The sequence below is a fragment of the Hemiscyllium ocellatum genome, chromosome 2, assembly GCF_020745735.1.
Source record: "Hemiscyllium ocellatum isolate sHemOce1 chromosome 2, sHemOce1.pat.X.cur, whole genome shotgun sequence".
Taxonomy (NCBI): Eukaryota; Metazoa; Chordata; class Chondrichthyes; order Orectolobiformes; family Hemiscylliidae; genus Hemiscyllium; species Hemiscyllium ocellatum.
Genome location: NC_083402.1, coordinates 110,436,286 through 110,452,289, shown reverse-complemented (window position 1 = coordinate 110,452,289; position 16,004 = coordinate 110,436,286). Strand labels below are relative to the sequence as shown.

At 41.5% G+C, this 16,004-nt stretch overlaps 1 protein-coding gene across 1 annotated transcript in view; it reads left to right on the top strand.

Annotated features, from left to right (window-relative positions):
- Positions 1–16,004, top strand: part of chrna8 (cholinergic receptor, nicotinic, alpha 8) — a 198,210-nt gene that overhangs the window by 140,750 nt on the left and 41,456 nt on the right. Inside the window, exons 7-8 of the mRNA XM_060845653.1 lie at positions 2,612–2,806; positions 5,609–5,695. Coding sequence (XP_060701636.1) covers positions 2,612–2,806; positions 5,609–5,695 — 282 coding nt within the window. The remainder of the gene's footprint in view (positions 1–2,611; positions 2,807–5,608; positions 5,696–16,004) is intronic.

Sequence of the window (16,004 nt, the reverse complement as noted above, 5' to 3'; positions counted from 1 at the left end):
GGGTTGTATTGATCCAGAAGTCAGTACTTCAGTCACCTTCCTGATTCAATGTAAAATTGTATAACAGAGCATGCATTATGTGAAAATACAGCAACAAGCAATGACAGTTGGGTTGTGTCAAATGCCTGACCAATGTTCTAATGATTTAAGCTCCTGGAAGACTGTCTTTCTCTGCAATCTAAATGCATTTAGCACAGACATGGTCCATGATTACTTGATGCAATGCTTAATCATTTAACCAGTCACCTGAAGGTTATTGGGCAGGGATCAAATATGGATAGTCCCCACTCTTCCAGTCAGTTGTGATTCAATTGGCAGCACTCGTGCTTCTGAGCCAAAAGGCTATAAACTCATGTCAGAATAGTGACTTCAGTGCATGAAGTTAAACTAACACTCTAAAGCAGTATGAAGGTTGTGCAATAGATGTAGTGTTCAATCAAGGCTCCATCTATCCACTTGGGTGGTTGTTGGAATTCCATGGCATTTTTGAAGAAAATCCCAAGAGTTTGCCCTAGCCATCTCTCGGTCACTCGACCAACATCACTAAAACCGATAACACGGTTATTGTTGCAATGCAATTTGTTGGACCTTGCTGGGTATGTTAGCTATTGCATTTCCTGTATTACAGCAGTTAATGGGAGGAAGATGGTAGTTGGTTGCAAAGTGTAGTGTGGTGCCCTGAGATTGTGAAAGGAGCTTTGTAAATGTATTTCTTTCCTTCATTCTTGGTCGAAGTAAACTGGCTGTTAATGATGTTACAAGAAGGAGACAGGCAGATGAATTAAATCAGTCTCCCAATCTCTGTATTTGCAACACAGTGAAATTAAAGTGCTCGAACAAAATCTCAAAGTTGATCCCAATGATTTTCCTTTCTTTTTGAATAATCAGACATTGTGAATAATTAACACTAGATATCAGATTTATAGCTTACACAAAAGACTTAACAATTTATTAATAATATAGTAGCTTTAGCAGAACAAAGACCTCAAGACATTAATTAAAATGTCTAAGATTTAAATCCAATCCTTGTTAACTCTCATCCCACTCACTCAAAACAAACTGACACAGTTAAGCGATAAATCAGAAGGGAAAAGTACATAAAAACTGAAAGAACTGTGGTTGGTGTAAATCAGAAATCAAAATAGAAGTTGCTGGAAAAGCTCAGCAGGTCTGGCAGCATCTGTAAAGAGAAGTAAAAGTTAATGTTTCAAGTCAGGTGACCCTTCCTCCGAACTGATGGTAGCTAGGCAAATGTCGATTTATATTCAAAAGATAGGGTGGGGGAGAGGTTAAGAAGTAAGTGATAGGTGGGGATAGATCTCAAAGAGAGAGAAGAACAATTGGACAGACAAAGGAGTGGATGGCGATCTGACTAGAAGAGTGAAGAGCTGCTGATGGAAACTGTTTGTGGCTAACAATAGGAGTTGTGTAATGACAGACTATCTGATAACAAGGATTGCACCTTTGGTGGTTGTAGGGGAATGTTGGAAGTGAAGGAAGAGTGGACCAAGGTGTCCCACAGGAACAGTCCCTGTGGAAGGGCAGACAAGGGAGGGGAGGGGAATAAATAAGATGGAACTGGCTAGTTCACATACGTAGCCTCCATGATTTGTAATATCACTGGAATGTGGAATTGTAGTTTTTGGTTTGTAGAATTTGGTTTCTGATGACACCGATGCATGTAAATAGGTAGGTTCCAAGGAATACTCATTTATAATATAACTCTTATAACTGAGATTCTATTCTCCAAATGTTCAATAAGTTGATGAAGAGAGGACAATCTGAGATCAATCAATTCTCTGTCCTGTAACTTTCACAGGAACAATCTTTCTGAACCAACACAGTCCAAAAACCAATTCAAATTCTGGTCTTTCCCGACCACACTGACCGTCAGCCCATGAGGTCCCAGTTAAACTTCAACATCTGCCATTTGCTTGAGCTTATGACCTATCAAGAGACTATAGAGCACTTTTATCAAGAATCAAATTGCAATTAACTTCTAGACCCAGTGTCATGAACAAATGACAGTTTGTCTTTTTTTTAGAAACACAAGCTGTTGGTCATAGTTCAAAGCTCACCTTCAACTCTCAGCTTACAAGTTCACCGCTCCAGATCAAAATTTTTTTAAAAAATGAAAATAGTGAGTGTTCTAACAATGATCAATAGTTGGTATTGACATCCACCATCAAAAAGTCCACATTAAGGTTTCCCACTGCTCTGGTCACAGCTTTAGTTGATGAAATTCATATAATTTGTTGAATTGTACAGAGTAGATTTCAGAACCTATTGCAGGAAATGGGAGTATTTTGATAGAGAGAAAAGAATGATCTATTCAAGTCTAACCTGTTAGGGATAATTTTGTCTCAATGCAATAGTGTAAAAAAAGATGGCGGCTCATTTTATATCTCTCTCCATTTTCAATTCCACTATGTCCCATGGAAAGGAAGGGGTGGTGGTGGGGGGGGGGGATCAAGTGGGCAGCCGATTCACTGTCATCCTTTTTATACTAATGCACAACTCAAAATAATGCCCCACCCTCCCCCACTGTCCAACAGTAAAATAAATAATAGTTATGTCCTTACACAATATACCTGCATTTGCTGTGTTGCAGGAGTACCAGGAAAGAGAAATGAGATCCATTATGATTGCTGTGAAGAACCGTATCCAGATGTAACCTACACTGTGCTGATACGCAGGCGTACTCTCTATTATGGCCTAAACTTGCTGATTCCATGTCTCTTAATATCTGGACTGGCACTCCTTGTATTCCTGTTACCCGCTGACTCTGGAGAGAAGATTTCATTAGGTAAGCAACTATGCTTTTCATTGGTGGTGAAGGCAATTGGATGGCATATAGAACTTGTATTATCAAAAAAAAAGAAAATGCAAGACTTTCAGAATCTGAATCAGAAAGACATAATTCCATTATACCCTGTGGTAAACTTTTTAAAAAATTATTTTTGATCAAAATTTGCCACTTTACTGAAGTGATTGTATTCAGTGTTCCTGTCATGGTATAGGTGAGGACCAGTATCTGGACTAAGAGACTCTGCTGTGGGAATATGGGTAGCTAAGATCAAAAATGAAAAGCAGATCTACACCTCTCTGGGTTACAAACTGACCTATGAGAAAATTGGCATAGAATAAATCAGATGAGAGAGTTGAATGTATGCCTCAAAGATTGACATGGGAGAAATGGGTTACAATTCGTAGGGATGCATCATACATAGAATCCCTGCAGTGTGGAAACAGGCCATTCAGTCCACTGAGTCCACACCAAAAGTCTGAAGAGCATCCCACCCAGACCCAACTCTCACACTTCCCATGACTAATCCACCTAGTTTGCACATCCCTGAAGACTATGGGCAATTTAGCATGACCAATTCACCTAGCTTGCAAATCTTTGGACTGTGGGAGGAAACTAAAGCACCCAAAGGAAACTTGCATGGACATGATAAGAATGTGCAAACTCCACAAAGATGGTCACTCAATGGTCGAATTGAACCCAGGTCCTTGGCATTATGAGGCAGTAGTGCTAACCACTAAACCACCATGCCTCCCTGCTGGAAAACGCTGGGAAAAGAAAGGGAACTGTAACACCGGGTTAGCTTTCACTTGAACAGCACTTGCACTAGCGCCTTGCCAAGTTGTGTGACTAGGGTTATCAAGAGGGATTCTAATTAAACAGCAGCATGGGGTGGAGTTTGTGAAGTGTTCACATCTGAAATTTAGAAGGCTTGCCAGAAAGAACAAAGCAGCAGTGCAGGATAAAGGTACAGGGAGACAGGAAAGGACCGACCGTACAAATGTAAGAGTGCACCAGAAAATAATGAGAGATTTGGGAAAAATGATAAAAGAACAGAACTACAGCTTCTTCATCTGAATATGTGAAGATACTGGCATATGAGTGAACTTACTGAACTAGTAAGCTAGATGCTCAGGCCAATGCTCTGGGACATTGTTCGAATTCTGACATGGTTTCAAGTCCCATGGAAACCAAACCCAAAATTAAGTGCCACTTGAGCACATGAATGCCCATTGTCAGGCACTCTCAGCATTGGAGGACCCAAGTGGTGCAAGTCCTACCTGCCAACTAATCAGCTGTATCATGCTGTAAATGTCAATGGGATCAATGTCACCCCACCAGAGGCTGAAAATCACTGTGGGTCAATACACCAAATGTGAATGAAGATGGGATGGGGATCTTAAGGGGTTGCAGAAAAAAGGGCAGGAATTGGGACATAGTACTTTGTAGTCAGATTTGCTGGCAATACAGTGATAAGTAGTTAGGAAAACAAATTGTAATGAAGTTACCAAAAAATAAAAGGTTTAAATGAGTGGACAAGGTCTTTGCAGGTAGGCATGTGTAATGTGGAAGAAAGAGTGGAAAATTAGAAAAGCAGAATGTTATTTAAATGCAGAAAGACTTCAAATGCTGTGGTGGGTCAAAGGGATCTGGGTGTCCTTATAAATTATAAAAGATTAGCAGATAGGTGCAGAAAGGAATTAGATAACTGGAATATTAATGTTTATTACAAGCCAAGTGTATAATAATACAAGGTACTGTTGAGATTACTTTGGAAGTACTGTGGACACTTTTGGTCTCCTTTTTAAGGAGGAGTATGCTCCCATTGTGTGTTTGATCCCCATTCCTGCTAAGGTGGAATTGGGATTTACCTTCTTCCCTATTCAAGCTACCCCATGAGGGAGGCTGTGGCACTCTCAGCCAGACCTGGACAGAGAACTTGAAAAGACATCAGGCCTGGTTTTCTGAAAAGGAAACCATATTTGACAAATTGGAGTTTTTCTTTTGAGGATGTGACAAATGGGATTCTCTGCTCCATAGAAAATGCACCTCGATGTCAAAAGACTTTTGTTAAAATTATCCTATTGAAAAATAGCAGAATCCTTGGAGAATTTGACAAAGTATATGTGGGGAAGATGTTTTCCCTTGTTAATGAGGGCGGGGCACAGTTTTGAAACATGCAGTCTTTCTTGTAAGACAAAGATGAGAATTTGTTTTCTCAGAAGGCTGCTAGTCTTTGGAATTATCTTTTGCAGTGAGAAGTGGAGATTATGTCATTAAATATAAATAAAGTTGAGTTGAATGGAGATGACAAAATTTAACTACTGTGTGCCTATGTAACAGAGAAACCAGGTTATCACATCCTCAAAGAATGCAAAGCTCTGTCAGACACTGTTTCCTTTCCAAAACACCGCATTTGACATCTTAAGTTTTCTGCCCAAAAGCAGGTCTGACTCTTAGTGCCACGGCCCTCCCCACAGGGTTGTACGTTAGGACAAGGAGAGTCAAAGGGTATGAGAGGCAGGCAGAGAGGTAGTTTAGGCCACGATTAGATCAGTCTTCATCTTCGTGAATGGTGGAGTAATCTCGAAGGACCGACTGACCTTGATCTTGCTCCAGTTTCTCAGGTTCCTGTGTTTCTATGTTCCAAACCTATCGCCTCCAGCCAAAGTGACACAGTACTGACGTGGTTTTGATTTTAGCTGTCAAAGTAATTTATTGATGCTATTTTTGTTTCAATTGGACTGCATAACTTGCAAATCTTATGCTGTTTCACCTCGCCACTTCTTTTCTGACCTACAGGAATCACTGTGCTCTTGTCCTTAACGGTATTCATGCTACTTGTAGCTGAAATAATGCCAGCAACATCTGACTCTGTCCCTTTGATTGGTGAGTTATTCACACTTCACAATATCTGTACTGCATTGCTAAGTAAAATAGACGTCGATGTAAATTTGTAGATTTGTCAATTTAATTAAATAGATTGCAAAAACAATGGATAGTGAGTATCCTAACAAAAATTAATATTGTTTTAAAAAGTGGAAAATTAAAACTTTCTGAACCCCCAACCTCAGTTTAAGTACAATAGCTAAAAAGTGAAACTCAGGATTTCACACACAGTGGCATATTTTGTTATGGTATTGCACATTTTGCATGTTGCAAAATACTTGGATGTGAATTGCTTTTTGCGTGCAAACTGGATAATTTCATTGGTGTCATTCTTGAAGGGTTTAGCTTCCGTTTTCTAAACTGGTGTAATTCCAGCAAGAATTCTACCACCTGGACTAAAGATTTTCCACAAATGAAACCATCCAAATGAGCATTCCAAAATTAAAATAAAAGAAATGTTAACATTTGAAGAAGGATTGGAAATAAATAGCTGCATTTCCAGGCACTGAAGTAAACGTTTTATGTCAGAATGCCAATGAAATGCAGCTATATAATGAGTTCTGGAGGGCTGTTATGACATAGTATTAGTATCTCTGTCTCTGAGCCAGGAGACCTGGTTTCACATCACACTTGCTCCAGAGGTGTGTCATAATGTCTCTGAACAGGTTGATTTTATAAAGAACCTACAAAGAGTCTTACATGGAATATAGAACAAAACAGCACAGGAACAGGCTGAACATGACACCAAATTAAACTAATCCTCTCTGCCTGCCCTTGGTCTATATCCCTCCATTCCTTGCATATTCATGTGCTTACCTAAAAGTCTCTTAAATCTGAATTGACCTTGACAAACTGCTTGCCTAGGTTAAAATCAAAGAGTAAGCCTTTGATGTTAGAAATGTTTATAAGATGTTTGAATATTTTTGGCATGCTATATTCTTAGATTTCTTTAATCCTAGAATTGTGACTTTCAATGGTTTGGGGGTCTCCAGTTCTGCATCAAGAGGAATGTGTTCAAGCCTTTTCCTGTTTCGCTATTACCCAGAGAAGTTTTTAGTTTTTGGTTGTTTTCTCAATGTCAACACCTCGGCCCTCAGAGTCAGGTCAAGCCAAAATCCTTTCCTCCAGTAGTACAAATTCTTGTGATTGTTTGATATTTCATATTCTTGCATCTGTCCTGATGAATGCAAGACAAAAAGCTTTCCCAACTTGTCTCCCTTTTCAGAAATGAACCATTTCTGTTGTTACAGACATGTGGATGCATGCGATACGATGGAGGAATGCCGAGATGGTGAAGAGACAGATATGTCATGGGATTCACAGTTGTCCCACTGACAGAGTTAAACATACCCAGAGAGTAATTTGTCACAAGCACAATACATTAACGTAGTTCAAGCCGAGGAGAAACAAAGTTGCATAAGAATAAGATTGATTCAAAATCATTGAAATGTATTGTTTAGAAATTTGTTCACAAGAGGTAACAGATGTCAAGTTTGAACTGTCAATCAGGTGTTTTGAAACTTACTTTAGTCACTGATCTTGAACTCAGGATCTCAATATGCTGGTCCTTGGAGTTTCATTGGAGAGAAAACCCTTTTTGATGCAACACAATTCTGTAGCAAACATCAGAGATACACATCTGTCAAATTGGGAAAGTAAGATATTTTATGGGATAATGCAGACAACTGGAATTCCTTGGGTCTCCAAGCACTAAACATAAATGCATCTCCCGAGTGGTATTTCCGATCAGAATTCCTCAGACATACTCAAGGTCAAGTGATTTACAAATGTCAGACATCTCCATATCAAAGTTGGTACATCTTTGGTATGAGCTACAGGAGGGTAAAATAGTATCAATTAGTCACTTTGTGACCACCTTTTTTTCTTTCTTCCTGTTGCATGAGACAGATAAAGCACATCAAGTCATACAGTTGTACAACACAGAAACAAATCTTTCAGTCCAACTTGTCCATGCTGACCAAATATTCTACTTTAAGCTAGTCATGATTGCATTTTTTTGTAGCTCATTTTCCCTGTTAAGAGCCTGAAGCTAGAAGCTTTAGTTTGAGCAGTCCCCTCCACATAACTCACTTTTCACTGATTAGGAAGCTCTTCTGCTTTTACCACCTGCAGTAGAAAGGTTGGAAGGACTCCCAGGTATTATGTTTTGAAGACGCCTTCCATGACCATCAAGGGATAAGTGGCACTCGAATCCCAGTGTCTAGGGCTCAAAGTCTAGGAGTCTACGTGCCCTGTATCAAGACCTCCTTGGACATTGTGTGTTATTCTTGTGCAGCTGAGCAGTTGATTATATTTATGTTGGATTGAAGAAGAACAGACATCTGTTCCCTCATGGGGTCCCATTTGCATTGCTGAAGGGATCAGAACCTGGAGAAATTTCCAGTCAGCTTTCTTTAATTGCAACTAGCAAGTCTCTCAACAACCCTAACTGATAATTAACCTCATGGGCATGGATAACGCTGTTGATCCTAAACCATCCTCCACAGACATAGTCAGCACTGAAAATTACATCAGAAAACAAGCAAGCCAATCAATATTAGCAGTCTCAATGCCCTTTGTTTCTCACTTTCATGGAAATGATGGTCAGGCCTGTTATACCAGACATCTGCTGCCATCTCCTTATGGGCCCAATGATTTCCACACCAGAAATATTTTGACTAGGGAGGACATAGAAAAACTGAATTAAATACTTAATTTGTGGATTCATCTTGAATGATGGAAAAACTGTTTCCCAATACATAAAGATGCATTACAGAAATTCACCAAGGCTACATAAGCAACACCTTCTAATCCCATGACCACTACTCTTTAGCATATTTTCCACTCAATGCCAGCTCCACACCCGGCTTGTTGTGATGGAGTCATGTTATATCACCATTCTCTCAATATGTTGCTCACTTGTGGTGGAGTATCAGTATCGGGAGAGTGGTAGTTGGTTGCCCTCAATTTATGTGTGTATACATGTATGTGTATATGGCAATTGACAGGAGTATTATCCAACAAAATGGGTCACCAAGCCATGGAAACAGATATTAGCATCTCTGGAAGTAGATTTTATGAATGGTCTTAAGGAATTTTAGAGACGTTTAAGTAAACCCGTGGAGCTATCTGACCAGATAGCACTGCCTCTACTGCTTGGTTTCATATATCTCTGGACATCAGAGTTTGTTCTAAGAAAGTGAACAAACAGTGAAATTTATAGCTGGCCTTGGAGAAACCTGTATGGGAAGCTCACAGCTGGGGAATATCTAAATGTTTTTCTGAAAGGTGTAACCTTACTTTTATTTTTATAAATCTACAATTGTGAGTAGAGTGGGTTTTTTTAATATAAAGAGTCATAGAGATGTAGAAACAGACCTGACATTCTAACTTGTCCGTGCCAGTCAGATATCCTAAATAAATCTAGTCCTATTTGCCAGCATTTGACCCATATCCCTCTAAACCTTTCCTATTCATATACCCATCCAGATGGCTCTTATATGTTGTAAGTGTACCAGCCTCCACAACTTCCTCTGGTAGCTTATTTCATACAAGCACCACACTCTGTGTGAAAAAGTTGCTCCTTAGGTCCTTTTTAAAATCTTAGACTTCTTGCCTTAAACCTATGCTCTCTGGTTCTAGACTCCCACCCCTTTCCCCCCCCAGGGAAAAGACCTTGTCTATTTACTCTATCCATACCGCTTATGATTTTATAAACCTCATTGGTCACCCCTCAGCCTCCGACGCTCCAGGAAAGATGGCCCCAGCCTATTCAGCTTCTCCCTATAGCTCAAAGCCTCCAATGCTTGTAAATCTTTTCTGAACCTTTTCAAGTTTCACAACGTCCTTCCTATAGCTTCATGTAGAAGCAAAGAGGTCCTTCTGCAGCTGTACAGGGCCCTGGTGAGACCACACCTGGAATATTGTGCGCAGTTTTGGTCTCCAAATTTGAGGAATGGACATTCTGGCTATTTAGGGAGTGCAGTGTAGGTTCACGAGGTCAATTCCCAGAATAGCGGGATTATCTTCTGCTAAAAGATTGGAGCGATTGGGCTTATATATGCTTGAGTTTAGAAGGCTGAGTGGGGATCTGATTGAGACACATAAGATTATTAAAGGATTGGACACTCTGGAAGAAGGAAGCATGCTTCCGCTGATGGGTGAGTCCCGAACCAGAGGACACAGTTTAAAAATAAGGGTTAGGCCACTTCGAACAGAGTTGAGGCGAAACTACTTCACCCAGAGAGTGGTGGGTGTATGGAATGCTCTGCCCCAGAAGGCTGTGGAGGCTAGTCTCTGGATACTTTCATGAAGAGTTGGGTAGAGCTCTTAAGGATAGTGGAATCAAGGGTTATGGGGATAAGGCAGGAACAGGATACTGATTGAGGATGATCAGCCATGATCATAATGAATGGTGGTGCTGGCTCGAAGGGCAGAATGGCCTACTCCTGCACCTATTGTCTATTGAGATCAGAATGGCATGCAGGATTCCAAAAGTGATTTAACAAATGTCCTGTGTGGCCACAACATGACCTCACAACTCCAATACTCAATATTCGCACTGTTAGGTTCTTTTCCCGAGATGCAATTTGCACACACCGACTTCTGCAAACAGTTAAAGTTTATCAAAGCTTGTACAAGCTAGCTGACCCCTTTGACCCTCCTCGTAGGCGTGTGAAGTCGGGGTCAAAGAGGCCCCGAACAAAGAATACACAACCCCTTTATAAGGTAAGTTGGTAATACTCACAGGTACACTGGCTACTCCCACCTCCCCCATAGCATGTGACCCCAGGTACAATGGTGGAATGAGGTCATCCTTGGAGATAATGCAAATGTAAATGCCCTAGTCCTGGGGAATCGTTAAGCAAACAATTTCCTGACTCCATGATTCCCCAAGACAATGCAGTTGTGCTGTGTCCTAGCTTCGGGGGATGGCTATGAACGCATTTCTGAATGGAAGGGACTGAATGAGAGTTCAACTTGACAATAGCAGCAGAACAGCAGTAAATGGCCACCTAAATGAACTGTGAATCATCCACATTCCTGCAAGCATGTCGCCCCCACCCAATGGCAGTACAATTTAACCCTTTAACATTACACTAATATCCCGAGAGATAGTACAATTTAATCTTTTAACATTATATGACCAATAAAGGTAAGCATACCCAACACCTTTTTCACTATTCTATCTATCTCTGATTTTACTTGTAAGGAACTATGAACCTGTTTTGTTGAGATCTGTCTTTGATTAAACATTAAAAATATAAAACGTAAGTACTAAATTATCCTGGAGCAGCGCTTTTAGAGAAGCAAGACTGTGTTGTTTTTTGGGTCTGTAGATTGTTAAGTTGCAAAGGTGTAAAGTGATGTGCTCTTCCTGTTGGATGTGGGACCCAAGGAGATACTGAGACAAGAGATCAGTTTGAGCCTGGTACAGTTGGTAAAAGTAACGAGTCAAACAGCCAGGGTAGGCAGTAATAAAACAGAGAATGAGGTAGGACTGATAAACTGCATTTATTTGAATGCAAGCAACTTAACAAGTAAGTTTTTGTTGCAAACGTTTCGTCCCCTGGCTAGGCGACAGCATCAGTGCTTTGGAGCCTCCTGCGAAGCGCTTCTTTGATGTTTCTTCCGGTATTTATAGTGGTCTGTCCTTGCCGCTTCCGGTTGTCAGTTTCAGCTTTTGGCTGTAGTGGTTGGTATATTGGGTCCAGGTCGATGTGTTTGTTGATGGAGTTTGCGGATGAATGCCATGCCTCTAGGAATTCCCTGGCTGTTCTCTGTCTGGCTTGCCCTATGATAGTAGTGTTGTCCCAGTCGAATTCATGTTGCTTGTTGTCTGTGTGTGTGGCTACTAGGGATAGCTGGTCATGTCGTTTCGTGGCTAGTTGATGTTCATGTATGCGGATTGTTAGCTGTCTTCCTGTTTGTCCTATATAGTGTTTTGTGCAGTCCTTGCATGGTATTTTGTACACTACATTAGTTTTGCTCATGTTGGGTATCGGGTCCTTCGTTCTAGTGAGTTGTTGTCTGAGCGTGGCTGTTGGTTTGTGTGCCGTTATGAGTCCTAAGGGTCGCAGTAGTCTGGCCGTCAGTTCTGAAACACTCCTGATTTATGGTAGTGTGGCTAGTCCTTTTGGTTGTGGCATGTCCTCGTTCTGTGGTCTTTCTCTTAGGCATCTGTTGATGAAGTTGCGCGGGTATCTGTTTTTGGCGAATACCTTGGGGTTGACCCAAAAAGGCCATTACAGAGGGAATTCCAGGATCTTCAGCTGCTTCATCAATGACCTTCCCTCCATTGTATGGACAGAAGTGGGGATGTTCATTGATGATTGCACACTTTCAGCACCATTCGCGATTCCCCAGACACTGAAGCAGTCCACATAAAAATGCAACAAGATCTGGGCAAGATCCAGGCTTGGGCTGACCCAGTGGCAAGTAACATTTGTGCCACACAAATGCCAGGCAATGACCATCACCGAGACAATCAAATCACTGTCCCTTGATATTCAATGGTGTTGCCATTATTGAATTCCCCACTATCGACATTCTGGGAATTATCATTGATCAGAAACTCAACTGGACTCACCAAATAAATGCAGTTCCTACTAAAGCAGGTCAGAAGCTAGCAATACTGCAGCGAGTAACTTCACTTCCTGAGTCCCCAAAGCCTGTCTACAATCTACAAGGCACAAATCAAAAGTGTGATGAAGTATTCTCCACTTGCCTGGATGAGTGCAGTCCCAACAACATTCAAGAAGCTTGACACCATTTAAGACAAAGCAGCCTGCTCGATTGGCACTACAATCATTCTCTCCCTCCACAACTGATGCTCAGTTGCAGCAATGTGTACTATCTACAAAATGCAGAAATTCACCAAAGATCCTCAGACAGCATCTTCCAAGCCCATGACCACTTCCATCTAGAAGGACAAGGGCAGCAGATGTATGGGAACACCACCACCTTCAAGTTTCCTTCCAAGCCACTCACCATCCTGACTTGGAAATATATCACCATTCCTTCACTGTCGTTGGGTCAAAGTCCTGGTATTCACTCTGTAATGGCCTTATGGGTCAACCCACAGCAGGTACACTGCAGCAGTTCAAGAAAGCAGCTCACCACCACCTTCTCAAGGGCAACTAGGGATAGGCAATAAATGCTGGCCAAGCAGTAATGCCCGTGAGGAACTCCAGCAATGTCCTGGAGCTGAGATGTCTGACCTCCAACAGCCATAACTATGTATCAGGTATGTCTCTAATTACCGAGAGAGTTTTCCCATGATACCCAATGAGTCCAGTTTTGCTAGAGCTCTGTGATGGCACACTTGACTGAAAGTAGCCTTCATGTCAAGCACTGTCACTCTCCCCTCCCCTCTGGAATTGGTATGGCTGTATTTAGGGAGAATATTCTTAGGAGTACATCCTGGGAAGATTTTTGGGTGGAACTGAGAAATAAGAAAGCGACGATCATCTTACTGGAATTGTACTATAGATCCCCCAGTAGTCAGCATGAAGTTGAAAAGAAAATTTGTAAGGAGATCTCTGTTATCTGTAAGAATGATAGCATTCATAATGGCCAGGGATTTTAACTTTCCAAACATAATTGGGTCTGCCATAGTGTTAAGGGCTTGGATGGAGAGGAATTTTAGTGTGTAAAAGACAACTTTCTGATTCAATATGTGGATATACCTACTCAAGAAAGTGCAAAACATGACCAATACTTGGGAATTAAGGCAGATCAGGTGACTGGGGTGTAGGCGGGGGAGCATTTTAGGGCCAGTGATCATAATTCTATTTGCTTTAAAATAACGATGGAAAAAGATAAACCAGATCTAAAAGTTAAAGTTGGAAGAAGGCCAACTTTGATGGTATTAGGCAAGAACTTTCAAAAGTTGATTGGGGTTGAATATTTGCAGGTAAAGGGATGGCTGGAAAATGGGAAGCCTTAAAAATGGATAACGAGAATCCAGAGACGGTATGTTCCTCTGAGGGTGAAGGCCAAGGCTGATAAGTGTAAAGAATACTGGATGATGAGAGAAATTGAGGTTTTGGTTAAGAAAAAGAAGGAAGCACATTGTCAGGTGTAGACAAAAAGGCATTGAGTGAATCCCGAGAAGAGCATAATGGCAGTAGAAGTTGGCAGATAGAATTAAGGAGAATCCAAAGGGTTTTACAAATATATTAAGGACAAAAGGGTAACTAGGGAGAGAATAGGGCCCTTCAAAGTTCAGCAAGGCCACCTATGTGTGGAGCCACAGAAGATGGGGGAGATACTAAATGAATAATTTGCATTAGTATTTACTTTGGAAAAGGATATGGAAGATATAGACTGTAGGGAAATAAATGGTGACATCTTGCAAAATGTCCAGTTTACAGAGGAGGAAGTGCTGGATGTCTTGAAACGATTAAAGGTAGATAAATCCCCAGGACCTGATCAGGTGTACCCCAGAACTCTGTGGGAAGCTAGAGAAGTGATTGCTGGGCCTCGTGCTGAGATATTTGTATCATCGATAGTCACAGGTGAGGTGCCAGAAGACTGGAGGTTGGCAAATGGGGTGCTACTGTTTAAGAAGGGCAGTAAAAACAAGGCAGGAAACTATAGACCGATGGGCCTGACCTTGGTGGTGGGCAAGTTATTGGAGGGAATCCTGAGGGACAGGATGTACGTGTATTTGGAAATGCAAGGACTGATTCGGGATAGTCAACATGGCTTTGTGCATGGGAAATCATGCCTCACAAACTTGATTGAGTTTTTTGAAGAAGTAACAAAGAAGATTAATGAGGGCAGAGCAGTAGATATGATCTATATGGACTTCAGTAAGGCGTTCGGCAAGGTTCCCCATGGGAGACTGATTAGCAAGGTTAGATCTCATGGGATACAGGGAGAACTAGCCATTTGGATACAGAACTGGCTCAAAGATAGAAGGTGGAGGGTTGTTTTTCAGACTGGAGGCCTGTGACCAGTGCAGTGCCACAAGGAATGGTGCTGGGCCGTCTACTTTTTGTCATTTACATAAATGATTTGAATGTGAGCATAAGAAGTACAGTTAGTATGTTTGCAGATGACACCAAAATTGGAGGTGTATGGACAGCGAAGACAGTTACCTCAGATTACAACAGGATCAGATGGGCCAATGGCCAAGTGGCAGATGGAGTTTAATTCAGATAAATACGAGGTGCTGCATTTTGGGAAAGCAAATCTTAGCAGGACTTATACACTAAAAGTTAAGGTCCTAGGGAGTGTTGCTGAACAAAGTGACCTTGGAGTGCAGGTTCATAGCTCCTTGAAAGTGGAATCAAAGGTAGATAGGATAGTGAAGAAGGCATTTGGTGTGCTTTCCTTTATTGGCCAGAGTATTGAGTACAAGAGTTGGGAGGTCATGTTGCAGCTGTACAGGACATTGGTTAGGCCACTGTTGGAATATTGCATGCAATTCTGGTCTCCTTCCTGTCAGAAAGATGTTGTGAAATTTGAAAGGGTTCAGAAAGGATTTACAAGGATGTTGCCAGGGTTGGAGGAGCTGAGCTACAGGGAGAGGCTGAACAGGCTGGGGCTGTTTTCCCTGGAGCATTGGAGGATGAGGGGTGACCTTATAGAGATTTACAAAATTATGAGGGGCATTGATAGGATAAATAGTCAAAGTCTTTTCCCTAGGGTGGGGGAGTCCAGAACTAGGGGGCATAGGTTTAGGGTGAGAGGGGAAAGATATAAAAGAGACCTAAGGGGCAACTTTTTCACACAGAGGGTGGTACGTGTATGGAATGAGCTGCCAGAGGATGTGGTGGAGGCTGGTACAATTGCCACATTTAAGAGGCATTTGGATGGGTATATGAATAGGAAAGGTTTGGAGGGATATGGGCCAGGCGCTGGCAGGTGGGACTAGATTGGGTTAGGATATCTGGTCGGCATGGACGGGTTGGACCGAAGGGTTTGTTTCCATGCTGTACATCTATGACTCTAAGTATATTGAAGTGGGAAATCAGAAGAGCAAAAAGGGGAAGTGATATAGCTTTGGAAAATAGTGTTAAGGAAAATCCAAAGGGATTCTCCAAATACATTAAGGACAAAAGTATAACTAGGGAGAGAATAGGCCCCCTTAAAGATCAAGAAAAAAGCCTATGTGTGGAATTGGAAGAGTTTGTGGAGATGGCAATATCTTGAAAAATGTCCATATAACAGAGGAGATGGTACTGCATGTCTTAAAATGCATAATAGTGGATAAAACCCCAGGACTGGATCAGGTGTACCCTAAAGCTCTGTGGGAAGCTAGGGAAATGATTGCTGGGCCACTTGCTGAGATATTTGTATC